This window comes from Rhinatrema bivittatum, chromosome 2, assembly GCF_901001135.1.
Source record: "Rhinatrema bivittatum chromosome 2, aRhiBiv1.1, whole genome shotgun sequence".
NCBI classification, from domain to species: Eukaryota; Metazoa; Chordata; class Amphibia; order Gymnophiona; family Rhinatrematidae; genus Rhinatrema; species Rhinatrema bivittatum.
In genome coordinates this window covers 308,886,461-308,914,007 of record NC_042616.1, presented here as the reverse complement: position 1 = coordinate 308,914,007, position 27,547 = coordinate 308,886,461, and the positions used below count along the sequence as shown (strand labels likewise).

Below are 27,547 nucleotides of genomic sequence, written 5' to 3'. Positions count from 1 at the left end.
GATAGTGTTGTGATGTCGGGGTTCTTACGCCATATGCCTTCCTTGTGTCTGAGGTCTTGCTTCATCCGTTTCAGTTCTGGAGAGAACCAGGGTTGTTTCCTTTTTTGTGTCCAATTGATGATTTTTGTCATTTTGGGGCAAAGTTTATTGGCTATTGACTCCATGTTATTGCACCAGGATAGAAGGGCTGAGTTGGGGTTGGAGATATCCAGGTTAGGGAGTTTCTTGGATAGATATTCACTAAGAGTGTCGTAGGCACATGGTTTCTGGAAGTGGATGGTAGAATGAGGTTGAGGCTGAATAGGGTTTGCTTGAGTCGTGAGGGTAGCTGATATCAGAGAATGGTCAGACCAGGGGACGGGGGTGCAGTCTGGGACGTTGTTGTATGATAGGTTTGAGTTTATGAAGATGAGGTCGAGCGTGTGTCCTGATTTATGGGTGGGTTTATTGATAATTTGTTCAAAGCCCATAGCCCCGAGTGTGGTGAGGAAGGTTTCACAATTGGGAGAGAGCGGTGAGGCATCAACACGTAGATTGAAGTCCCCCAGTATCATAGCTGGTGAGTCTGTGTTGATGTGTTTGGCAATGGTTTCTATGAGGGGGAGGCATCGGTGTCTAGTAATCCTGGTGGAGCGTATACTAGAAGAATTTGAATATGTATTGACTTGAACAGACCTAGTTCCAGTTTTGTGGAGGAGGTCTTGACTGGTTGCTGGTTGAGATTGAGTTCTTTTTTGGTGGCTAGGAGCAGCCCGCCTCCTCTTTTTTTGTGTCTTGGGATTGAGATAAAGTCATAGAGGTTTATCGGTAGTTGGTTTATCAGGGGAGTGTCGGAACTTTTTAACCAGGTTTCTGTGATGGCACAGACGTCTGGTTTGGAATCCAGCAGATAATCATAAAGGATGTGGGTTTTCTTTGTAAGGGACTGAGCGTTGAAGAGGGTTAGAGTGAATATCGTGAGTGCTAATAGCTGGGTGAGGGGTGAAATCATGATTGGGATGAGTGATCTCGTAGTATGGTTCAGGGTTCATTGTAAAAGCCTCGAGTGGTGAGTTTGGTGACGATGAATGATAGGGATGGGGTAGGTTTGATTAGTGCCTTCTCAGATGGTGTAGAAAAGGAGGGTTGTTGTGTGTATGAGCTGTAGATAGTGGTCTTTGAGTCTCCTGTCTTTGAGTCGGTCATAGAGATGACTGCTGGTGATTGGATGAGAGAGTTGGGAATTGCTTGTGTGCAGGGAGTTTGAGAGAGTTGAATGAGTTTTTGTCTGATGTGGTTGATTGGAGTCTGAGCGGGAGCGGTGAGGTGCTGGTGCTGGAACACTAGGAGCAGGATGGGAATTGGGAGCGTGTCTTTATGATGAAGCGTAGGTTGAGCATGTTGAGGGTTGCTTGAGAGAGTTGAGTATATGTCTGTCTGGCAGATGCTGGCAAATAAAATGCTGGTAGGTGCTGGCAACGGCTGGATGAGATTTGGAAGAGTGCTGGATGAAAGCTAGATGTGGGTTGATGATGGTAGATGCTGGTGAATGCTGGATGGCAAATGCTGAATGAGTGCTGGCAAAGGTTGGTGGAAGCTGGCAGAAGCTGGATGAGTGCGGCAAGGACTGGATGAATGCTGGATGCGTGCTGGGTGGAGTGCTGGATGAAAGGTGGATGAGGGTTGATGATGGTAGTTGCTGGCGAATGCTGGATGAATGCTGACAAAGGCTGGCAGAAGCTGGATGAGTGAGGCAAGGACTGGGGGACTGCTGGATGAATGCTGGATGCGTGCTGGGTGAGTGCTGGATGAAAGGTGGATGCGGGTTGATGATGGTAGATGCTGGCGAATGCTGGATGAATGCTGGCAGAGGCTAGAAGAGGAAGGATGAAAAGATGGAGGCTGGAGAATGCTGGGTGAAGGCTCGGATGAATTAGTGTAAGGGAGTGGTGGCAGGCGAGGGGGCCTCTGTCCTAGGGGCGCACTAAGGGGCAGGCCCCTTAGGTCACGCGCCTTCAGGCGCGCGATGCCGTCGGCGTCGCTGCAGATTTAAAGGTCCTCAGTCGGCTCCTGATAGGCCGGCTGAGGTAGTAGGGGCGTGGCAAGACTTACCGCTGGTTCCTGCCTTCTTGTTAGCCTCGGGGAATTTTTTCTTTTTATTTTCTTTTAAATTCGCTGATTGCTCTGCTCTGTGCGGCTTGAAAAGGGAGAGCGGCAAAGAGGGGGGCCGTCGGCGTCGCTGCAGATTTAAAGGTCCTCAGTTGGCTCCTGATAGGCCGGCTGAGGTAGTAGGGGCGCGGCAAGACTTACCGCTGGTTCCTGCCTTCTTGTTAGCCTCGGGGAATTTTTTCTATTTATTTTCTTTTAAATTCGCTGATTGCTCTGCTCTCTGCATGGCTCACCCTCGGGGGTGAGCGGGCTCTTGCCCCAAATGGGCTGCACCGACCGCGCGAGCCCCGGCAGAGAGAGAGAGAGGAGGTAAGGCGAGGCCTATTGCTGGAAAGGGAGGGTGGCAAAGAGGCTCTTATCTGTTACACTTGGCTCCGATGCCTGGGTTTCAGGTGAAACCATAAATGGAACTCGTGAATTAATTGAGGAGCCTGGATGTTCTTGGCTGGTTCCCAGGAATTCTCTTCTGGGCCATAGATTTCCAGGAGATTAAGTACTGGAACGACCTCCCTTTTTGTCTGACATATTGTGTGTCCTCCTCCACTAAGACAGATGACTGCTGCTTAGACCTTTTAGAAGACCAAGTTTATATTGCTGGTTTCAGGAGTGAGATATGAAAGACATCGAGAATACGAAAAGTTGGAGGTAACCGTAATTTATAGGTAACCTCCCCAATCCGCTTGTCAATAGGGAAGGGCCCACAAAGTGAGGGGTGAACTTCAATAATGGCATGCATAATCTAAGGTTGCGAGTGCTCAACCAGACTAAATCTCCAGGATGGAGCTGCGGGGCTAGTCTTCGTCTATCTGCTTGTTTTTTAGCTTTGATTGCAGCCTGTTGTAATAGCATGTGAGTGTCTCTCCATAAGTCCTTTAATTCCTGGATAGCCAATTCTACCACAGGACAGCTGAAGGGGTCTTGAGAGGAAGCGGTTTCCGGGGTTGTCGCCCAAAAACCATATAAAAAGGGGAAGATCCCGTGGCCTGTCTGTGAATATTATTGTGCCAGATCTCTGCCCAGGGGAGTAGCAAATACCAGTTGTCTTGTCGTTGGTTGACATAGCAATGTAGAAAGGTTTTAAGAGATTGATTAGTCCGTTCTGCCAGACCATTGGTCTGAGGGTGATAAGCTTAAGAAAAGTCGAGTTGTATACCAAATCTTTTACAAAGGTTCCTCCAATATCGTGCTGTAAATTGTACTCCTCTGTCTGAAAGAATATGTTGAGGTAGTCCATGAATTCAAAAAATGTGCTGCACGAAGAGTTGGGCTAATTTTGACGCCGATGGTAGGCCAAGAAGGGGAATGAAGTGAGCCATCTTAGAAAACCTGTCTACTACGACCCAGATGGTGGTGTTCTCCTGCGACAAAGGCAGATCTGTAATAAAGTCAGTGGCAATATGAGTCCAGGGTTTGTCAGGTATAGGTAAGGTTAGTAGTAAACCCCACAGTTTAGTCCAGGGGATTTTATGAGCCGTGCAAATGGAACAAGATTCCATGAACTTCTTAGTATCCTGTTTCCACTGTGGCCACCAATAGTAGTGGGCCAGGAATTCTATGGTGCGATGGAGTCCCAGGTGACCAGTAAAATGAGACTCATGGGCCCAATTTAACACTTTCTCTCTTAATCGTTTAGGAACCACAGTTTTCCCGGGTGGAATGGCAAATGTGGTGGCGACCATAATTCAGGCAGGGTCGATTATATGCTGGGGTGGATCCGGAGTGTCCTCGGGCAAAAAACGTCTTGAATAGGGCATCTGCCCTTAAATGTTTTTTGGCAGACTGGAAGAGAAGTTTAAAATTGAACTGACTAAAAAATTACACCCAGCAGGCTTGTCGAGGATTCAACCTTTGAGCATGTGTGAGGGATGCCAAATTCTTGTGGTCAGTGTAAATTGTGATGGTGTATTTTGCCCCCTCTAACAGGTGTCGCCATTCCTCTAATGCTAGTTTAATAGCCAGAAGTTCCTTGTCCCCGATGACGTAGTTCTCGACTGGAGAAAATTTTCTGGAAAAATAGGCGCACGTAACCAATCCCTTGTCTTCTATTGTTGCAAAAGGATGGCGCCGACACCCAGAGCAGAAGCGTCTATATCCATAAGGAATGGCTTTGTTGGATCTAGTCGTTGCAAACAGGGGTCTTTTATGAATTCTTTCTTTAATTTCTGAAAAGCATGATCGGTTTCTATGCCCCAATTTTGGACATCGGCCCCTTTTCATGTCAAGGCTGTGAGAGGGGCTACTAAAGTTGAGTAACCAGGAATAAATTGTCGGTAATAGTTTGAAAATCCCAAGAATTGCTGCACAGCTTTTAATCCTATTGGTTGCGGCCAATCCAGGATTGTTTTGAGTTTCTCGGGGTCCATTCGTAGACTACCCTGGGAAATAATGTAACCCAAGAAGGGGAGCTCTGTCTTGTGGAACATGCACTTCTCTAATTTAGTGAATAATTTATTCTCTTGAAGTCGTTGAAGAACCTGTTGAACATGGAGGATATGCTGATCCAAGGATTTGGAGAATATCAAAATGTCATCCAAATAAACGAGAATGTGGGATTAAAGAAGGTCTCGGAAGATATTATTAATCATGGCCTGAAAAACTGCTGGGGCATTTCATAATCCGAAAGGCATTACCAAATACTCGTAATGCCTGTCACAAGTGTTAAAAGCTGTCTTCCATTCGTCCCCTTCTCAAATTTGTATGAGATTGTAGGCTCCCTGCAAATCTAATTTAGTAAAAATTTGAGCACCTTTAAGTCGATTGAATAATTCAGTAATAAGAGGAATTGGGTATCGGTTCTTTCGAGTAATAGCATTTAGACCTCAATAATGTATACATAGTCTTAGAGACCCATCATCTTTTTTAACAAAAAAGAAACCTGCCCCTGCCAGAGATGAAGATGGCCTAATAAAGCCTTGGGCTAGGTTTTCTTGGATGTATTGACTCATGACCTCTGTTTCTGGTCCTGAGAGTACATAGACTCTTCCCCGGGGGGGGGGGGGGGGGGGGAGGAATTTTCCCCGCAATCAGGTCAGTCCTGAAATCATAGTCACAATGGGGAGGCAATTTCTCAGCTTCCTGCGTGCTGAAGACATCCATGAAATCTACGTATGGTTCGGGCAGTTTGGATAAAGTGGATTTCATACAAAACAGATTTCTGGAGGGAGGTCTTATGGAAGACAGACAGTTCTTATGACAATCAGAACTCCAGTTGGCCAATTGTAGTGTTCCCCAGTCTATCCTGGGCTGATGCAGGCTTAACTAGGGCAGTCCCAGGATGATTTGGTTGATTGAGGAAGGTAAAACATACAAACGGATAGTCTTTTGATGTAGGACTCCGGAGGTCATAGAAATGGGTTCCGTGATATACGAAATTTTATCATTTAGAGGTTGTCCCGAAACTGAACAAATAATAAGAGGCACCTCTAGTTGTTTAGTGGAGATTTGAAGGTGTTGGAGTAAGCTTTCTTCAATAAAATTCCCTGCTGCTCCGGTATCCAGAAAAGCCTGCAAGTTAATGGTCTTTTGGTCAACAGTGTAATGGGAAACAGTATCTGTTGAGAGAACGTTCCTGGACCCAGGGAGGCCTCTCCTACCCACCCTAGGTCTGTGAGTTTTTTTACTTCTGGGGACAAGCTTTAGCGTAATGGCCAGTACCTGCACAGTAAAGACATAGATTCTGTCATCGTCGTAGCTGCCGTTCTTCTACGGATATCTAGAATCGATCAATTTGCATAGGTTCCTCAGGTGCAGAGAAAGTCTCCTGAGGTTTGGATGCGATGAAGGGGCTATGCGCATAGGACGTTGAAAGATGCCTCAAGAGTGTGTTGCTTCGGAGGTGGACCCTTGGGCCGAGGTGAGGTTGACGCAACCCGTAGGTGAGGACCTACGGGTCCCCACCGTCGGCAGGTGGAGTGGGCTGAAGGTAGAGGCCACTGGAGCTTCACCTATACCAGCCCTCGTTCCCCGTGGGTTGAGTCTTTGGGTGCTGGGGCCAGCAGGACTTAGGTGGGCCTTGAGGTTGGTTTGCGAGAGAAGTTGGTTCAGCCCAGAGACAGCAGTCAATAGGTGGCATAGTCCTACCCTGGACTAGGTACGGTACTGGAACTCGGGAGCCAATGGAATGGAGAATAGCTGGAGGCGCTCGAGTAAAGATAGGCTGAAGCCTGATAAGTCCACATCCAGAGAGTAGGCTAGGAGAGGCGTCAATGACAGGCTTGGATCAGGGCCAGCGGCAAGTGGAGGTCGTGGCAAGCAATGCAGAATTCTGAACACGGAGAAGTCTATAGCGTAGTCAATCAAAGCAATGGTCTGATCACGGAGAAGTCAAGCGTAGTCAGGTGTAGCAAAGGTCCGGGTCTAGAGATAGGCAATAGAGTAGTCAGGCGTAGCAGAGGTCCGGGTCTGGAGATAGGCAATAGAGTAGTCAGGCGTTAGCTGAGGTCTGGGTCTGGAGATGGGCTGAAGTGTAGTCCAACAAAGCAAATTCGATATCTGTAGAGTCAGTCCAACACATAGACCGGGCCGGAACGATGAAGACAGGAACCGGGAACAACGAAGGTCAGGAACAAGGAATAGAGAGGGTTCTCTATCAGCAGTGAGTACTCAGAGGATGAGGAGACCTGTTGTAAAGGCAACGCTATGGAGCGAGGCCTGAGCTTAAATACACTGGAGAGTCTGACGTCATCATCTTGGGCTGCGGCGAGGTTCCCGCCGCGGGCCCTTCAAAAGGATTAGCGATGCGCACGCGCCTAGGGACTGTTTCTTCAAATTAAAAGTCCTGAAAAAGCTGGGACCCCTCCTATATTTCCATGACTTTTGCACGGTGCTTCAATCCATCGTTTTTTCAAAAAATGGACTACTGCAATGCACTCCTTCTAGGTCTCCTAGCTAACACAATCAGATCCCTGCAGATGGTACAGAACTCCGCCGCTAGGATCCTGACCAACACCAACAGAAGAGAGCACATCACGCCCATACTTCGTAACCTACATTGGCTACCCATCAAGTTCAGAATTCTCTACAAAGTCCTTGCGATAATTCACAAAGCCACGCACAATCTAACACCTCTTGATCTTAACTTACCTCTTCGTCTCCATGAATCCTCCAGACCTGTTAGATCTGCTTACAAGGGCACTCTCTACGCCCCCCCAATAAAGACAGCCTTAAGGAAACGGGCCCTATACACCGCGGGTCCCTCACAATGGAATGCTCTTCCCCCAAATCTCCGGCAAGAACCATGCCCACTTACTTAAAAAAAAAACAAAGAAAACTCAAAACCTGGCTATTCAAACAAGCTTATCCATAACCAGACGAACCCTCCTCAAACTCGGGAATGTTCTATCTCAGCTCTCTAAACGATTCTGTTTACACACTTAAAGAAGTACGATCTCCCTCTCTACAGATCACACGCTCCCCTATCTTGTTTGGACTGGACTTCTATCTGGTTTGGTCTGGACTGGACATACTATCTTACTATCTTATATAGGCTTATTATTGTGTATGTGTATATATATATATATATATATATATTTATTCTCATTTGTTTCTTGTGTTTGTTTTTTTTTTGTTTTTGTTTTTTTGCTTAATCGACACCCTGTTCCACATTTGTCTCACTTTTTAACAGCTGCTAATACTATACCGAGTTTTATCCCCTGGGTCCAAGTTCCATGTAACCGCTGTTCACTGTAAACCGATATGATATGTAATTTTTCACGTGAATGTTGGTATAAAAAAGTTTAAAATAAATAAATAGGGAGGGGCACGGATGGCGGCGCTTCTCCGTGGGCCACGCAGAGATGCCCGACGAGCAATGGCATCTTGACTGGCAACACTGAGGAACATGGCAGAGCCGGAGGCGGCCTGAGGTCTGAGCCGGTGGCCCACCGCTGCTAGCGAGCAGGAACCAGGAGCTGGAGTCTGTTTAAGAAGGTGAGGGGGCTGTGCCGTGAGTCTGCCGCGGATGGTCCAGGCAGAGGTCCAGGCGGATATCTAATCGGATTATGTCCTCCAGAGAATCTGGTGGATCTCGACCGGCTGGTTCATCCTTTATATTGTCCGCCAGGCCCTGTCACAAGATGGCAGTGAGACTCTCCTCTCCCCCACCGAAGCTCTGTAGCCAGAGTTCAAAATTGAACTGCATACTCTTCCACAGTTTTTGAACCTTGTCGAATCTGAAGCATCTCCAAAGCTGCTGAGGCAGAGCTTCCATGTTCATCAAAGACCAGCTGAAAGTCTTTAAGAAATTGATCTAGATTGTTTAGTAATACGTCGTCACACTCTCAGAAGGGAGAGGCTCATGCCAAAGCTGATCCTTCTAGGAGGGATAGGATAAAAGTGACCTTCATTTTATCCATGGGAAATAACGGTGCTTGCAGGGGAAAATGCATCTTGCATTGATTAATAAAGCCTCAGCAAAGCTTTGGATCTCCATTGAAACGTGGGGTGGGGGGGGAGGGAGGGGAGGTAAACGAAGGACGGGACTAGCTGAGGTAGTCGAAGTTAGAGGGTGAGGTGTAACTGCCAAGGCATCCATACGTGCCGCCAATCTCTCCAGTGCTTCTGTTACTTGATCCAGGACCCCCTGTTGTTTCTGTACTCGTGTTGCAAGTCCTGGAATAGGCGGTAAGGCCGTCAGATCTACTGTGTCCATGGCCTCAGCTATCTGTTAGTATTCCAGCAGTATATGTAGACCCAATAGGTAGAATGACAGCTTTACCTGGATCAGCCAAGAAGACAGCAATCCTGCACCCAGTAATGGACAGTCCTGGTCACCAGGATGGACGACAAACAAGATGGATCCAAATACAGTCCGAACCCGTCAGGGCCGGCGGCAAGCCGGGCAATCCAGAGACAATCTCAGTTCAGGGCAGGCAGCAGGCAAGGCAAATCCAGAGGCAATCCGAGTTCAGGGCAGGCAGCAAGCAAGGCAAGTCCAGAGGCAATTCGAGTTCAGGGCAGGCAGCAGGAAAGGCAAATCCAGAGGCAATCCAAGTTCAAGGCAGGCAGAAAGCAAGGCAAGTCCAGAGGCAATCCGAGTTCAGGGTAGGCAGCAGGCAAGGCAAGTCCAGAGGCAATCTGAGTTCAGGGCATGCAGCAAGCAAGGCAAGTCCAGATGCAATTCGAGTTCAGGGCACATAACAGGCAAAGCACATCCAGGAACAGACCGGGTCCAAACGAGAAAGCAGCGATCATAAGTTGCTAAAAATACATATTGAATTGTCTTCACATATAGGAATCTATTTGACAGAGAAAGTTTGCTCATAAAGATCTCGCACTTGCATCATAGCTCCTGATGAAGCAGCTGACGCTGCGAAACTTCGGCCGTATGTTGAGCTTGATTTAAAATCACAACAATTTTGACATCAGCAGTGCCATTGAATTGAAGCTTTAATATATATACAAAATATAGAAAAATTGAAAAAAAGAAAAAAAGACTAAACATAGATACAACTTAGAGGTCCGGGCGGCTCTCGTTTTGAATTTACAGAGAACACGCTGTCAGGCTTGATGATGTGGCTAAAACAAAATTAAATAACAACAGAAACATTTTGATACATTTTGGGGAATCGGTGATTCAATATAAAATTTTTCTGATGTGACATTTCCTTTTTGAATATAAGAATGATTTTAGGACATGAATCTATTCTTGGATTATGTTTGATTATGAGAATGCCCTTTATGTTAGGCTTCAAAAGTGTTACCTTTGTTCACTACAACTTTTGCTTAATGCAGCCATTTGGTTGGTAGTTTGGTGTTCTTTACATGACCATATTACACCAATATTGTGCGAGCTTCATTGGCTGCCTATTGAACAAAGAGTTAAATAAAAAAATTTGTCCTTGGTACATCGAGTTATCTATGGTAACAGGCCAAGTTACTTGAAAAATGTGTTGTCTTTATACAAACCACAGCAGTCTTTACAGTCTGCAAGCAGCAATTGCTATGCATTCCGGTGGTTTCCAGTTCAGGATTATAGCATACTCATCAACAGGCTTTTTTGAATGTGACTCCCTCACTTTGATATGGTCTTCAGTGAGTTTGCGGCTACAAACAGATTATAAATGTTTTAAGAAGGCGTTAAAGGCACATTTGTCAGTGAGGCTTTTGATTCTGTTCCTGATTGATTATGCTTTTTATTTGATGTTATATTATTTTATTGCTAATATTATTGCATTTTATTGCTTATGTAGAATTGATTTTTTTATTATGTTGTAATCTGCCTTGAACAGTGTATCTGATGAGGGGGCATAATATACATTTTTGTAGATAAATAAATAAATATACCCTTTAAAGTGTCCAAATTCATGAAGGATCTGTGGCTTTCCAAGCCTCCAGTCAGTAAACCACAAGTGTTGTTTAACACCAAAGTGATCTTGACACAAATCATGAAACTTCCCTTTGAACTGCTTGAGCTGATGGACCTGAAGTTTCTCACCTGGAAGATGTTATTTCTAGTGGCTGTCTCTTTAGCATGAAGAGTAAGTGAATTGAAGATACTGGTCTCCTTTTCACCATACTTTCAGTATTTTCATAATAGATTTGTTCTGTGTACTTATCCTACGTTTTTTCCAAAATCAGTATCTGCTTTTCACATCAACCAGACAAATTTGAGGCCTTTGTTTTTCCAAGACTGCATGCACACAAAGGAGAATGGGCTCTTCACTCCTTGCACTGAAAACAAGCCTTAGCCTATTACTTGCAGAGAACTCAACTTCATCGTCAGGCTTCTCTGCTGTTTGTGTCCTTTGATCTCAATCAGTTGGGAAGAGCAGTTGCCAAGCAAACTTTGTTGAATTGGCTAGTAGACTGTGTAGTGCACTATGTGCTAATTAATTTACAGTTTACAGACTCTTATCAAGGCTCATCAAGTGAGAGCCATGGTCACTTCAATTTCAGATATCTGCAGAAGTGTGACTTGGTCATCTGTTCACACCTTCTTGTCCCATTGCTATGTGGATAATATGTCCTGAAGAGACAATAACTTTGGATACACAGTTTTGCATAGACTGTTCATCCAGTACTCCACTCTCTATCTGGAAGGGCCAGCTTGTCTGTTAAGTAGGTGCTCTGCAAGGCAACTCTCAGCTTGGGACTCTTCACTGGCTACGGCTAATTTATGCCTACTTGTCGATTGGAAAAAAGCAAACTTTTCATGCTTGTAAACAGGGTTCCCCAAGACAGCATAAATCAGCCATACATTTAATACTCGTCTGCCTCCTTGGGGAGTTGACTACCTCGCTAAAGCTTAAGCTGTGCAAGAGACGGAGGAGCTCATGATACAGTGACTGTGCACAAGAACTCTTGCATATGTCCAATAAAGTCTTTTTTGAGCTCTGAGAGCTGGATCTGTGTCAGCACCATCGAATGATGTCACCCACTGTTTATGGCTGATTTATCCTTTTATCTATGGAGAACCCTTTTTACAGTTAAGCAAACCTGATTTTTTGGGCCATATTTTCAAACGAAGACATGAATGACTTTGAAAACCATCATGTTTGCTATAGCTTAGGAGGAAAATGTTATTTCTATTAAAGCACCATATTCCATATGTATCTGAATGGCCACCTACCTGAATGGAAAATAATTTGCTTTATAAATCAGTTTCCCTGGAAACTGAACAAAGTGCTTGAAATAGTCAAGTGGTTTTAGTCTGTAGATGTTTGTATTGATGTTGTAGGAATAGTTGAAACTGCAGGAATTGTTTTTCTAACTCTCACTTTATTTTTATATTTTGAGACTTTGTGCCTTTGTTTGATAAGCAGTCATAATCATATATTTTAAAATATTGTTTCATAAAAACAGATCATACCATCTGTGCAAGTAATTTTATAATGTATAGATTTTAAGTATTCTTCCATACCTACATTTATATTCAATCTTTTACTAGATGAACATTTCATAGTTTGTATTCTATCCCCAACATTGATTCAGAGTGTGTCATAAACAATAGAACAATGTGCAGTGATTTCCCTCATAATAATTTACTTGTCTTTGTACCATTTGTCGATCTGTACTATATTTCCTGAATCTTAGACTGTGTTATTCTGGAACTATTTTATTTTATTTATTTTTACACATTTTTGGAATTAAGTGTTGGAAACCGAAGTATTGCTCACCCTAGATAGAGTAGAAAAGAAGCATTGAAAATTTCATTTTTTGTTTTGTTTTGTATCATTTTGGTGCATACTAGTAGAATTGAGTGTGCACTAATTTGATATAGTGTACACAATTTTTTTTACTGGGCACTGTGACAATGACCAAGCAAGTCTGGGCTGGAGCAGAAAACCACACTGACTCCAGCCATTTCTAATAGAATTTCAAGTTTTATTTTTATAACATCAAAATAATTTCATAGTAGAGACTGCCTTACCTTAGGACAGTGTACTCACAAACCTTCAGCCCATGATTTCATTTCTCTAACTTTAATATATATGTAGTAATAATATAAGGATCTAAATCTCCTAATGATTAAATATATATATGTAATACTAAATGCAGTAGGCACATGTCCATCCTAATGGCAGAAGGTCAAAAGACGACATTGTTCGTCTAGAGTTCAGTGCTAATTAAGGCACAAACTCTGGGAACTCTGCCATGCTAGAAGACATTAATCTTATCTTAACAAGATGCTGGTGGCTTCCCAGGCCTGAAACTGTACATCACATGTTTCATAGGAAGAAGAGAGAGAAAAAAAAAGGTAAACTTGATCTGGGAACTACATGACTCTAAAATGGCTGTGCAGCACTGGTCATTTTTAAAAGATTCAGAACAAAAAATAATTCAGAATGGGTCAGGGTTTATTGGTTTTCATACCTTTGCATTTTTAAGGTATAGGGGACCCAGATACCATGTCACCACTAATTAGCCGAATAAATCAGAACTTATCTGGATAAATGCCACTACTTAGCTAGATAGATCGGAACTTATTTGGATTAATACAGCTACTTAGGTGGATAGATCGGAACGTATCCGGAGAAAATGTATATATATATATTTGCATGGTTTTTTTTACATGCGCGCACATGTTGCAAGCTACATTTACATGTATTTTATAACCTGCATATATCTTATATGTACAGATTACAAAATACAGGAGTGGATTTTTGCATGCCCGTATACACATGTATATGGGGGCATGTGCAGCTGTTTGAAAGTTATCCTCCCTGTGTGTACTAACTGAAACAAAACAAAATAAATGAATGCACATCCATATATTTCATCAAACATACATAACATACAGAACTAAAACTGTTTTTTTTGAGGAGACACATTTATAAATCTGTTGGTTTGCTTCCAGAACCTTGTGTTTTTGAGAACACAGTTACATTGTATGCTGAGAATGGCATGGATGACAACTCTAACCACAACATTTCATTCAGCGAACATTTTTATTAAGATGTGGAGACCATAATACTATCTGTACTAAAATGGGTACCGCAGTCTTTTCTAGAGACACCAAAAAGAATTCCAAGCCTTTACTCACCACCTGAGGAAACTATTTTTGTCACTGACATAAAGAGCTATAGTTTTGCATTACAAGATTAAGGGGGAAGTGATAATGCATTCTGTAAATGCATTTTTCTTAGTTATTTTATTGTACTATGAAATATAGTGTTTATTGGGTAGGCAGGTGAGGGAAGATGAGTTTTCATTCTTAAAACCTTTTGCAAAGGTATTAATAACCAAAAATGTTTCGTATATTACTAAGCAAAATTATTGTATGTTCAATTACAAATTATTTTTACAAATATTGAACAATGGTCAGTGTTTAATCTTGTTAAAACATAATAATTAATTTACTTTTTATTTATTTATTTATTTATTTATTTATTTATTTACAATAAAGCCATTTGTTGAAAGTGAATAAGATTGCAAGCATGATAGTCTATTATAATCCCTGGTATACTTTTAATCTATTAAGCTTCATGTGAATTCTGAGTGTGCTGTATTTTTTTTAACTCTATCATTTTAACAAATATAATATTGTACTTATATTTGTAGAAAAATAGATACAAACACAAAATAGTATTTACGTAGAAATAATATTTCAAGAAAATCAAACAAAAGGATTGTAACTATTACAAGCCTACCATCTTTAAGGGGGTGAAGAAAAAAATGAGAAGTGCAAATAACTCTTGTAAGCATATGTAACTAAAGTCAAGAGGCATCAACTAAATGCAATCTTATACATAGATCTATATGGGCTCAGCAGTAGTACTAACGGCAATCTTAGCATCAAGATGATTTTAACTGAAGGGTCAAAAAAATATAACGGTCGTCATTATATTTTACAAGACATTTACATGGAAAACAAAGAAAAATTTGCCACGAATATCCAGCACTTCCTTCCTTATCTTCAGGAACAGCTTGTGTCTAGTTTTAGTTTTCATTGAAACATCAGGAAAACACTCATTTTTTTGTCCCATAAACAGAGATTCTTTATATTTGAAGAAAAACCACATGAAGGAATTTTTATCTGACTCAAAGAGAAAAGATATCAACAAAGTAGCCCATGAGATAACTTCGTTCTGCGAGGTCTTCAAAAAAGCAGACAGTTCTAAAGCGTCCATATTCAGTTGAGATTGCACAGAAGCTTCTTGTGCTGTGGGCATCGCTACCTGTTTCTGTTGAGGGAGATAAAATATCTTGTTCAAAGGTGATAATGTCTCTGAGGTAAACTTTATAACCTCCAACAGATATTTTTTAAACAGCTCTCTAGGGCTGATCAAAGAAGTGAATGGAAAGTTCAAATTTCTGACATTAGAAACTTATCTTATTTTCCATGACTTCCAACGTACGTTGGAGTTTTAAGTTATCTTTTTGCAGACTTTCATTCTTGATGATTGTGGACAATCATCACACTCAGGGCCATGCAACTGTCTTAGGTTGTCAGAGGGCGTACTCTGATGTTACCCATCATTGTCAACATGACTCATCCTAAGGAGGTCCTTTTCCAGGGAAGCTGCTGTATCAAGGGAAGCATAGAGATTCTGTGTCATACTTGACCTCTGAATGTTGACTGTATTCAAGGTGATAGGAGATGTTGTTTAGACCCAAAAACAATAAACAGGTAGGTAAACACATACACACAACTATCACAAGGAAGAGCCAACCACAAGAAACCTCTACCAATTTCCCCTAGGGATGTGAGCCAGTTTACCAGTTGTTCCCATCAGGTAGACCAAATCCATTACTAATTCAAAATTATCAATGGAAACACAACCTTGTCCTTTTACAATAGCACATACTCTACCTTGGGATAATAGCAGATAATCATTTGTGCATATGGCTGTGATAATTCATTAATAGTTTAGTTAAAAGCATATTCAGACTCATAAACCATAACTTCTAAAATGGCTTGTAAGTGCTGTACTTTTGTACCATAAATTGAAAAAGGAATACCTGTAACTAATGACACCTGTAATGGCTAATAGGGAGGTTTTGTTAGAAATAAGGACATCTAGCAACTGTTGCAATTCTCTCTTCAATCAGGAATAATTAGAGCAAACATTTGGAATTACAGACAAATTCAAATAATGTGTGTATGTGTGTAGGATAAAATACTTTCACTGAAACAAGTGCCAGTCCACCCTGTGGGGAAGTGCTCAGTATGCTTTGTGTCCACATATAAAATAATGTCCTTGTAGGGCTATCAAACCACCTGGGTGAGTCCCTGCACAGGAGAGTGAAGAAAGTCAAGAAAATAAAAACAAGAAATAAAGGGGTTGAGGGCAAAAGGGGTAGACTGAGAAATCCCCGCAGACCCAGAGTCTCCAAGAAATCTGGGAACACCAGGAACTGCAGCCAATGCCAGAAACCATTTCTCATGTCCCAAACCATCTGAGGACGTAACTGCTATCGGGTCCGACACATCCATGTCTAAACCAACTGATGTGCCCCCTAGCGGCATTCCAACAGCAGGATTAGTCGCATCAATGGAGGAACCTGCACCAGAAAGAACCGACAGCTCTGGCTGTGGGGGAATCTATTGCTGCACTGGGCTAGGGATACCTCGGCTTTGGACTGAGGAGAGGCTTCTGTCTGCACCCCAGTAGCAAGAAACGCCAGCCTCAGAGAGGAAGCAGAAAACTCTGAAAGTAAAAAGGGCACAATAGATTGCTGTGAAGAAACCGGCAGAGGTAACGTTAGAGGGAAACAAACTCCCCCTTTCCTTTTCTTTTTCATGGAAAAGTTCTGCCCGGAGCTCAGAGGTGACACGTCCTGCCTCTAGAATGCCAACATCAAGTGTACTGTATTTTTTGTTGGATGTTTAGTACCCCACTTTGGGTGTTTTTTTTATTGAAGACTGTGGAAGTGCTTAACAAGAACATTAAATAAATACATAAATAAAGTAGGCCGTAAGGTTTTAGTACTACTAAGGTTCTTTCCTTGACGATGTGAATAGAGAATAGGGATGTGCAGGACCCAAAAACATTTGTTTTTGTTTTTTATCATTTTTTGAATGTTTTCTTATATTTTAATTTTTTTGTTCAGATTTGTTCTTGGTAAATAGTGTGCAAAATTTGCAAACTGTGGCCTAGATTCATCATTTTGCTATAAATATTGCATGCATAGTGCCCACGATAAAAAAAAAAAAAAAAAAAAAAAAAAAAAGGTAATTATGGGTAATTTATTTTAGTGCTTTGTATAGGCATTTTCTTGTTTTGGGCTGTTGAGAGAGACTCTTTATAAGGTGCTCATATTAGTCCCAATATATTCTTGCCCTAGCTTGATGCACTCTCTACCTAGTTGCTGTCAAGCTAGGGTGAGAGAACATTATAAAAATCTCATCTTTGTGTCCCTTTTCTCACTCCAAATCACATCAAAGCTTCACCAATGTGTACTGTGCTGTTCCTACATCTGACTATGCAATTAAAACTGCTCCCCAAGCCTTAGACCACTACCAAAACCTCACCTCGAATTATTAGTTGACCCTGCTACAGTGGTATAAATAGTTGACTAATATGTGTGCCACCCCAGAGGCTTTCTCTCTCTCTCCACTCCACTCGCTCTCTCCTCTCCCCTCTCCTGCCCGAAATGGGATTTGTGATATTTATCGTAAATCCAGGTTCAGGTTATAATGTGTTACACTATCGCTCACAACTTTAAACACCCCTCATTTTCATAAACTCTGCCCAAACTCCTCCCCTTTGACAATTTTCAAAATTTGCATATGCATCTTGCGATGCGTTATTTATCGCATGCGCTATGGTGTTAGCATTAAGGCCCTAATGTGATTTGATGAATGACCCTGTGTGTGCACTATTTTCTGAAAAGAAATCTGAACAAATATTTTCGGGTTTTGTATGACAAATTTGTTTCATTTGATACAAAACGAAAGCAGGCTCATTTGCATTCAAATAAATGCACATCCCTTATACAAAACATCTTTCTGTGCCTTCATTTTTTAAAAATAGTGTGTGATATTACTTTCCTTGTTGTAACGCTAGGACAGGTAGTGAACCCTTGGTGCCAAGGGTTGATTGGCGCAGCCTAGCAGATGAACCTGTTAGGTCCACCCCATAAGCTGGCAGATGCACCCTGTAGCGGGACAGACAGGAGCTTTGCCTATACCTGCCACTTTCTCCACTGGTCATCCCTCAGGTTCTGGCGGCCAGCAGGTCTTAGGTGGGTCACTAGGGCAGTGGCGAGAACAAGAGTCCAAAAGCTGGACAGAGGTCAGTGCAGGCAACAGACAAGGATGATCAGAGTCCAGAGCTGAGATCAGAATCCAGAAAGTCAAGCTGAGGGAGTGTGAGACAAGACAAGACAGAACAACTCAAGACTGGAAAGGCACAGGTTGGAACAGGACCAGGCAAGGTCTCAGGAACAAGACAAGGGACAAAAGCAGGTGTGAAACACAGGAACACCAGAACATAGAATTGACAGGAACACAGGCTACATGCACTGACGAGCAAGGCACATCAGGAGACCTGCTGCTGAGGTGAGGAACTACTGCAGGGCCTAGGCTTAAGTAGGGTAGGCAGGTGATATCATCATGAAGCGCCATTCAGGTTCTTCCCGTAACTGTGCGCATACAGGGAGGCCGGGCATGGCAGCTGGATCCGGTGGCATTCCTGCTGCATGAGAGCAGGTGAGTGTCCCGAATCCTAACACTTATGCCTTTTTCTTTATTCACTAATCATCAGTGCTCTTTGTTTATTGGTCAGTTGAAAATTCCAACAGATAAACCTACCAAGATTTTAGGAGGATAGAACATCAAAACAAAATTTATTAACAGCTAATGGCTTTTTTTTGTAGAGAAATGTTAACATTTAGAGATTCATTTTCAGCAGTATGGGGAGCAGATAAGTTATATGGGTAAAGATAGCTGGATAACTTTACTTTTATATTGATCAGAACGCTGAATATACCCTGATAAAGATCAAGTTATGTAGATAATTTTAGAACTGTTCTTCAGCATATAATTAAAGGTATAATTAAAAAAATGAACCCAGCTGCCCACCCAGTTGACCATATCCCAACTAAACTATTAAAAACAATCACTAATATAGTATCTAAACCTATTGCCGATATAATTAACTTGTCCATAACCGAAGCTAATGTCCCACTCACTTTAAAATCAGCAATAGTAAAACCAATCACAAAAAAATCTCAAGCAAACTCATATGATCTCTCAAACCTAAGACCCATTTCTAATTTACCTTCTATATCAAAAATTCTTGAGAAAGTAATTAACAATCAACTAACAGATTATCTGGAAAAACATAGTACCTTGTACCCAGCACAACTCTGATTTAGAAATTATTTTAGTATAGAGACCCTTTTAACTTCACTACAAGATATCATCCTAAGAAGAACCGATAACAGCCAATCTTACTTCCTGATCTTACTGGACATCTCGGCAGCCTTTGATACAGTTAACCATAATATCCTCCTTGATAGACTAAATGAAATAGGCATTAAAAACTTAGCACTCAAATGGTTTAGCTCTTACCTAAGAAATAGAACCTTCAAAGTAAAATTTCTTGATAGTCACATCCTATCCATCTCAACATCAGAGTGCCCCAAGAATCCTCTCTATCCTCTACACTATTTAATATCTATATGCTCCCTTTAAGCAGAATTCTATCAGGCCTCGGTCTAACACATTTTATCTATGCCGATGATGTTCAAATTTTAATACCGATCCAAAAGTCCATTGACCAAACTCTAAAGCTCTGGGACATATACCAATCCACCATTGAAAAGGTATTAACCCAAATGAATCTTTCCCTAAATACTAAAAAAACTGAAATCCTATGCATCTCCCCTAAATTAAGTAAGGCAAAAGAGCTTGAAATTCAAGAAGCGGCCAAAAACTACCCCATCTCCCTAGAAGTACGTGATCTAGGGATTCTTATAGATTGAGAATTCTCCATGAAATCCTGTGTTAAAAAAATCATAAGCGATGGTTACTTCAATAAACATACTCAAAAGATTAAAACCCTCCTATTCCCTAAAGACTTTAGAACTGTCTTACAGGCACTTGTCTTATCAAGATTAGACTACTGTAACTCACTATTCTTAGGCCTTTCCGCAAATATAACAAGACCATTGCAACTTCTGCAGAACTCTGCAGCTAGATTCTTGACAGGTACTAGAAGATCTGAAAATATCACCCCAATATTAAAAGAACTTCATTGGCTGCCGGTCAAATACAGGGCCCAGCATAAAATGTTATAACTAATATACAAAACCCTCTACAATGAAAAAATTGAATGGCTAACCTCTTCACTTCACTTCCACACCTTCCAAAGAACCACCAGATCAACCGGAATAGGGATGCTACCAATTCCTTCCCCCAAAATTGCCCACCTAAATAATTTAAGAGAAAGATCGTATCTCTGTTGCTGGACCCCTTCTATGAAACTCTATTCAGCAGGAATTATGACTAGAAGCTGACATCAAATTATTTAAAAAGGGGATTAAAACTTGGCTTTTTAAACAAGCCTACCAAGAGCTGTTAGCATAATTATCTTACACTTCTGATTTAATACCAAGGTAATGTATATTTTTATTTTTATTATACTATCTCTACCCTAATTATACTAACTCTCTTTTGGGCCAATACAGTAAAGTCAGCGGGCGAAAGCCCGCTCTCCCGGCGCGCACACAGGCTACTATCCTGTGCGCGTGATTCACTATTCAAATTAGGCCCAGAGGTAAAAACAGGCAAAAGGAGGCGCTAGGGACACTAGCACGTCCCTAGCGCCTCCTTTTGGACCGGAGCGGCGGCTGTCAGCGGGTTTGACAGCCAACGCTCAATTTTGCCGGGGTCGGTTCTCGAGCCTGCTGACAGCCACGGGCTCGAAAACCGGATGCTGGCAAAATTGAGCATCCGGTTTTCGACCCGACAGCCACTGGCCGACTTCAAATTTTTTTTTTTTTTTACTTTTGGAAACTTTCGGGACCTCCGACTTAATATCGCCATGATATTAAGTCAGAGGGTGCACTTTCCCGGTGCCCGAAGAAATTAGCGCCTACCTTTGGGTAGGCGCTAATTTCTGAAAGCAAAATGTGCGGCTTGGTCGCCACATCTCAAAAAAGATATAATTGCGATGGAGAAGGTACAGAGAAGGGCTACCAAAATGATAAGGGGAATGGAACAACTCCCCTATGAGGAAAGACTAAAGAGGTTAGGACTTTTCAGCTTGGAAAAGAGATGGCTGAGGGGGGATATGATAGAGATGTTTAAAATCATGAGAGGTCTAGAATGGGTAGATGTGAATCGGTTATTTACTCTTTCGGATAGTAGAAAGACTAGGGGGCACTCCATGAAGTTAGCATTGGGCACATTTAAAACTAATCGGAGAAAGTTCTTTTTTACTCAACGCACAATTAAACTCTGGAATTTGTTGCCAGAGGATGTGGTTAGTGCAGTTAGTATTGCTGTGTTTAAAAAAGGATTGGATAAGTTCTTGGAGGAGAAGTCCATTACCTGCTATTAAGTTTACTTAGAGAATAGCCACTGCCATTAGCAATGGAAACATGGAATAGACTTAGTTTTTGGGTACTTGCCAGGTTCTTATGGCCTGGATTGGCCACTGTTGGAAACAGGGTGCTGGGCTTGATGGACCCTTGTTCTAACCCAGTATGGCATTTTCTTATGTTCTTAAAAGGATGTAATCTACTTGGGAGTTGGTCTAGCGGGTAGCTACTAAAATGGTCAACACTTTACATAATAAAGCATATGGGGACAGATTTAACGATCTAAACTTGCATTCCCTGGAGGAAAGGAGTGAAAGGGAAGATATGATAAAGATATTTAAATATTTACAAGGAATAAATGCACAGGAAGTGGGCCTCTTTCAATGGAAAGGAGGCTTTGGAAGGGGGGGGGGGATCATAGGATGTGGGAGAATAAGTGTAGAATCAGGAGTATTTTAAGGAAATATTTCTTGATGGAAAGGATGGTGAATGCATGGAACATCTTCCCTGTGGAGGTGCTGGAGACAAAGACAGTATCTGAATTCAACAGAGAATGAGACAAGCTTAGAGGATCTATGATGGAGATGAAGGGGCTATAAAGCTGAGCAGGAGATGTGGATGGGGCTGTATAGTCTTCATCTGCCATCATGTTCTATGTTTCCCTTTGGTCTAATAATTTTTTGTATTTGATCATATTGGCAAGCAATAAAAGGACTAATTTCGTTTGTTAATTATTAATTGGATAATTATAGTAAAACATGTTATCGTTTTATGACATTTAGAGCATAATCAAGTATGGTTTTGAGCATGCAGTTTTTGTGTATGCATCCTTTCACTGCCATCTAAATCTGTACGCCCTTCAAACCTGTTTTTTTTTCATATTTGAGAATTGCTCTGGGGCTATGATTATCTGTATGTGCAATATATTGGGCAGCCTGGATGTATGCTTTGTTTTCTGGGGATACTATTATGGGCTTTTTTTTTTGTTTGTTTTTGTTTCTTCTTAGAGAAAGGGTTAACATCAATTGTTCAATTAACTTCACTACTCTACCTTCCATGTCATTACAGGAGGAAAAAAAAGAGCACTCCAGAGAATGCTGGGTGGTTCCCTCCACTGCTTACACAGTGCTAATGAGGTGCCTTCGGGAAGGGGTAAGAATATTTTATTGTCCTCAATAGATATTCAACACTTAATAACCCTTAAGGCATTGTGGGAGGATTGTAGCCTGCAGTAGTGCAGTATCTTGTCATCCAAGTAGGGTGCCTAAACTTAAATGACTGACAAGAGCATGACCTGCTGAGGAGCAGAATGCAAAAATGAAGTGGGTTTTGTTTTAAATGCCAATTTTATAAATTTTTGCTTGATTTAAAAAAATTGACAGTAAAATGAAAATTGGTTTATATTTGTATTAGACTATTTTAAAAAAAAATAGTTTCATACCAGGCTGTAATATGAAGACTGGCATTTGTTAGCTGAGGGATTACTTTACTACCAATATGAAATAAAGGACGTTTATGTACAAAGTTGTGAATAATTTTAAGAGCTCTTTGTCGGGTCACAAGTGGCATTCTGAAGCCGCAAGCAACAAGATTGCAGAATTGCAGCTATTAAATGAAAGACTTATGTTGCTATGTATCATTTGTTACCTTAATGTAAATATAACTCCAATTAAACTTGACTGTAGAAAAAAAGAAAAAAAAAATCAAGAGACCTCATGCATTGTTCCTATTCAGGAGTTGAAAAAATACTGAACAGAGTCATCTAAAGGGTTGGTATTTACTGTTTATTTGAACCCACTTGACATTACTTCTGCTCAAGGCAAAGCTAAAGGCTAAAAGCATTCTCTACATGGTGGTTAAAAAAAAAATGAAGATGAAACTATGTTTTTAAGGTTGTTATTGCTTGGTGATTGAAATTGGTCTCAAAACCCTTCACATATAAGAAACGCAAACTTTTTACTTTAAAAGTGTCCAATAACACACTGCTGAACTCATTTTTGGACTTTTTTCAGCTGCTGGTAATGAGTGTGCAGGAAGCTGTTATGATATGCTATTAAGAAATATGTGCTCAAGTATGTCAAATCCAGGAGGTGCACAAGTAGACCAATATTAGGAGATTATCGGTGTTTAAAATTTTCTTCATGCTCAGTAAAAGAATGTTGCTGATATTCAGCAGGCAGTGTGCAAAAAACGTTTTGAGCTGCACAATGAGAGTGACCTCTATAGACATTCCAGATAGAACCATGTCATTCCAAGTAATTTTGTTAAATACCTGGTAGGCACTTTTGAAAGTTCTACTTCCCTCTCTATTCCCTTTTGTCTGCAAACTCTTTTCCACTTTCCCATCATATTTCACCCCTTTTTATTTCTCATCCCACCTTTGCCCTCAGTTTTTTCCCACACCACAGCAGCAGCATTCTTGGCAGTCCAAGCTTCAATCTTGAAAGGAAGTAACAAAGGAGAGAGAAAATATGTACTAAAACATTTACCCCAATTTTTCATTCTTTTTCCCATTTCTTCATTAAGCATGACTTAATATTCATTAAATAATGTTAGAACAACAACAATATTTTCTTAAAATACCATCATGGTGTTTACTTTGTTGAATAGGTTTCACCATCCCTCAGTTTCTGTTCTCATCTCACATACAGGCCGATACAGTAAAGCGCGGCCGCGGTTACCCTGCTTCTAACCCGCTTCTAATTCACAATTTGTCCGCGTAAGTCCAACCCGCGATTCACTATCCCTTTTAACTCATCCTTACCGCTTCTTTAAATCAATCGGTAACCCTTTCCGCCCGCAGCATGTATATGAGATTTAAACGCTCTGATTAGCTATTCCCTCCCATACAGTAATGTGCACCCCGACTATCGCCTTTTTAACCTGCAGTTTTGCCGCGTGTTTAACCTGCTAACTTACCGCCTACCCTTATCCCTGCGTTAGTGTGGAGCGTCAGGTCAGAGAGACGAAATTTCATGGGCAAACGACCCCCTCATCCCTCGGGACCCTTACCCTGGCGTTAGTGTGGTGTGACAGCAATAGGCAGGCTCCGGTCAAAATCCCCCCCTCCCGAAGCAAGGCGCAGGGCAAAAATCAGCTCGACATGTCATTAAAACAAAAGTAAATAAAGTGTAATAAAAGTAAACTTACTGCATGTGAATTTTCTTTGAACAGTCCTCTCTCCCCTCCTCCCGAGGCGCGCACTGTGGCTCCCCTGCCTCCCGGGGGCAGCCGGTGGCAAAAGCGGCTTCCAGCAGCCCCCGCCAGCGAAGGTGGATGAATGGACGCCCGTACGCCTGGATGAATGCCCCCGCCGGCGAAGGTGAGTGAATGAATGCACGCCCGTACGCGCCGGCGGGCGTGCATTCATCCAGGCGGGAGCCGGTAGGCGTGCATTCATTCACTCACCTTCGCTGGCGTGCATGCATTCATCCAGGCGGAGGGAGCCGTCGGGCGTGCATTCATCCAGGCAGAGGGAGCCAGCGGCGAAAGTGGCTTCCAGCAGCCCCCGCCGGCAGTGAATGAATGCACGCCTGTGCGTGCAATTTGGGCGCTCAAGGCGTGACGTCACAACGTTTGGCATCACGGCGCGTGACGTCGGCATTCGCTAATGCACTGCCTTGAGTGCCCAAATTGCATTCATTCACCTTCGCCGGCGGGGGCAGGGGAGCCAAAGCGGCTTCCAGCAGCTCCCGCCGGCGAAGGTGAATGAATGCAATTTGGGCACTCAAGGCAGTGCATTAGCGAATGCCGACGTCACGCGCCGTGATGCCAAACGTTGTGACGTCACGCCTTGAGCGCCCAAATTGCACGCACAGGTGCACATTCATTCACCTTCGCCGGCAGGGCTGCTGGAAGCCGCTTTCGCTGCTGGCTGCCCCCGGGAAGCAGGGGAGCCGTGGTGCGTGCCTCGGGAGGAGGAGAGAGAGGACTGTTCAAAGAAAATTCACATGCAGTAAGTTTACTTTTATTACACTTTATCACTTTTGTTTTAATTTTCGCCCTGCTCCTTGCTCCGGGAGGGGGGGAGAGAGGACTCGCAATCCCCGATGCCCGAGCGTAGGAGAACCATCCACTTCCTGGTACCTGTCATTTCAAACGTCATTTGAAATGACGTTTGAAATGACAGGTACCAGCGCACCCAGGATACTGTATAGGCTCTGTACAGTAAAATGGATTGCGCGGGCCTAACGCTTCACGGACGCTTCTTGGACGCGGCTTGCATTTGCTTGCCATTTAAATACAGTATCGAGCGGTAGGTGATCCGAACTGTGCGTGCGGCAAACGCGGGTGAGCCCGGCACTAATGCACCTCTTCCTACTGCTCCTTACTGTATTGGCCTAATAGAAAACTAAGGCCAGGATTCATCAAACTATTGAAAGTGATAGGAAGGAGGGGTGTGTTTTATGGTAATAGCCTATTTATCACAAAGTGTGCTATCTTAGCGCTTCGCACAGGTATTACCACAGAGTTTGATAACTTTTTCACACTTTGTGGTAACACCACAATTGTTGCATTTCCTACCTACAACCACTGGGGGGGGGGGGGGGGAGAGAGAAGGGGGAGAGAGAGAGAGAGAGAGAGAGAGCCTAGCTATAAGGCCCTTCAGTATAATTGTAATGTGATCCTGTAACTTACTACCTGATACAAGGTAGCTGCATATTATGTCAGCTGAAACCTTATCTACTGACTAAATTTATATATTGGGGTGACTTTTAAGACCTGCATGAGCGTCCATGAGTTGCGCGGTTCCTGACGTGTGCACATGGACGCACCAATTTTATAACATTCGTACGTGGCCCACAACTCGCGCAAGCAGGGAGGGGGAATTTTACAAAACAATGCATGGCGATGCGAGTAGGGCTTCCCCAGTTCCCTCCCAGTCCGCTCCAATTAAGGAGCGGGCTGGGAAGGAACTTCCCTATAATCCTATCTAACCTTCCTTTCATCTCCCCTCTGCTCCTCGACTCCTACCCCTTTCCTAACTATTAGAATTTTTTTTATTTTTTACCTTTTCACCTTTGGAGCAGTAGTAGACTCTGTGTGCCGGCCAACTGCTGGCATGTGCTTCCCCGGGACAGCGGCTAATGGCGCTGTCCCAGACTGCTTCCCGCCTAGACCACATTCCTGGCCCGCCCCTTTGGAGAGGCCCGGCTCTTCGGCGGATAACTGGATTTACACGCATGGCCGAGTCCTTCTAAAAATGCACGAAGTGCGTGCAAGGCCTGGCCACGCGCGTAACCCATTTAAAATTGGGCCAATTATGCATTACAGTACGCTATAGAAGCTGTAACCAAAGCATAGACTACTGTAGCTTAATCAACTTTCTTCAGAAATGAGTGAATATTCTGGATGTTTCAAAGATGGAAAAATGAGATTTTCTCTGAAGTATTTATTTGAGAATGCATACTTAAATGGATATCTACAAGTACCCCTAAAATCTTCACTTCTTGTTTAGGGACTATAGACACATCCTCTACCATAATCTCTGGGGCAAGGAACTGCATCAAGGGCTACCTTACACACAGGGCCTCAGTTTTCAGATTATTCAAACTCAATTTAGTGTCTTTTAGCCAAATTTATCCCCCATACAAATTTTCATTCAACATAATTAGCTTTTCTTAGCAGTGTATGCAAAGATCACAGTATATTTGAATATCATCAGCATACATCATAAAATGTAAGCCTTTCCTACTGATGATTTGGGTCAATAGTTAAAGATATGTATTGAATAAAATTAGAGGTGGAACAGAGCTCTGGGGAGCTCTAAATCTCCCAAGGCCAGAGACTTCTGTCTCCAGTTGTACCCTTTACATCCTATGTTTTAAAAATAGTGCAAAGTGCTGCCGATACTGAGAGCTTATAACTTGGTAGTAGGATCTTATGATCCATGGTATAAAAAGCTGATCTAAAAGGACAATTACGGAAGTAGAATGAATAACATCCATCACAGCAAGCAGAATAGGTGTTGTGCAAAACCTACATGGAAACTAGATTGTTTGCTTGCAAAGAATCTTATATAACTGAGAGTTGTATATTGCTCTACCAACCTACCAATTCCTTTTTATAATTTCTGCTACCCTCATCAGCCTCTCTCTATGACCTTTAGAAGTTTGAAGTCAGAAAACCAACATATTCTATGAAATCATGAAGAAAATAATCAATTGATTTTACATTGGAGATATCAGCTTTAATAAAATAGTGAATCAACAGGTCAGACTAATCACTCAAATCTGTAAGAAACAAATTGTGAAACTGCATACAGGTTGTGTAGTACAAGTCATGCATACCCCATTGCTGAAGGGCAAATTACAGGATAGCTGTCGAGGAGGTGGGAGGGCCAGTGACTTACCAAATAAGTAAATTAAGGGCTTTCCACCCCTGCAGAAATCTTCTCAATTGCCCCCATTCCAAGATCTCCAAGTTGCACCAGCCACATTTTCTTGTGGATGGTCACTGGTGTGGTGTG

At 42.3% G+C, this 27,547-nt stretch overlaps 1 protein-coding gene across 1 annotated transcript in view; it reads left to right on the top strand.

The window, feature by feature from the left end:
• The window catches only part of ULK4 (unc-51 like kinase 4), a 1,180,200-nt gene that overhangs the window by 384,686 nt on the left and 767,967 nt on the right, over positions 1-27,547 (top strand). The window contains exon 19 of the mRNA XM_029589702.1: positions 22,147-22,230. Within this exon, the coding sequence (XP_029445562.1) occupies positions 22,147-22,230 (84 nt within the window). The remainder of the gene's footprint in view (positions 1-22,146; positions 22,231-27,547) is intronic.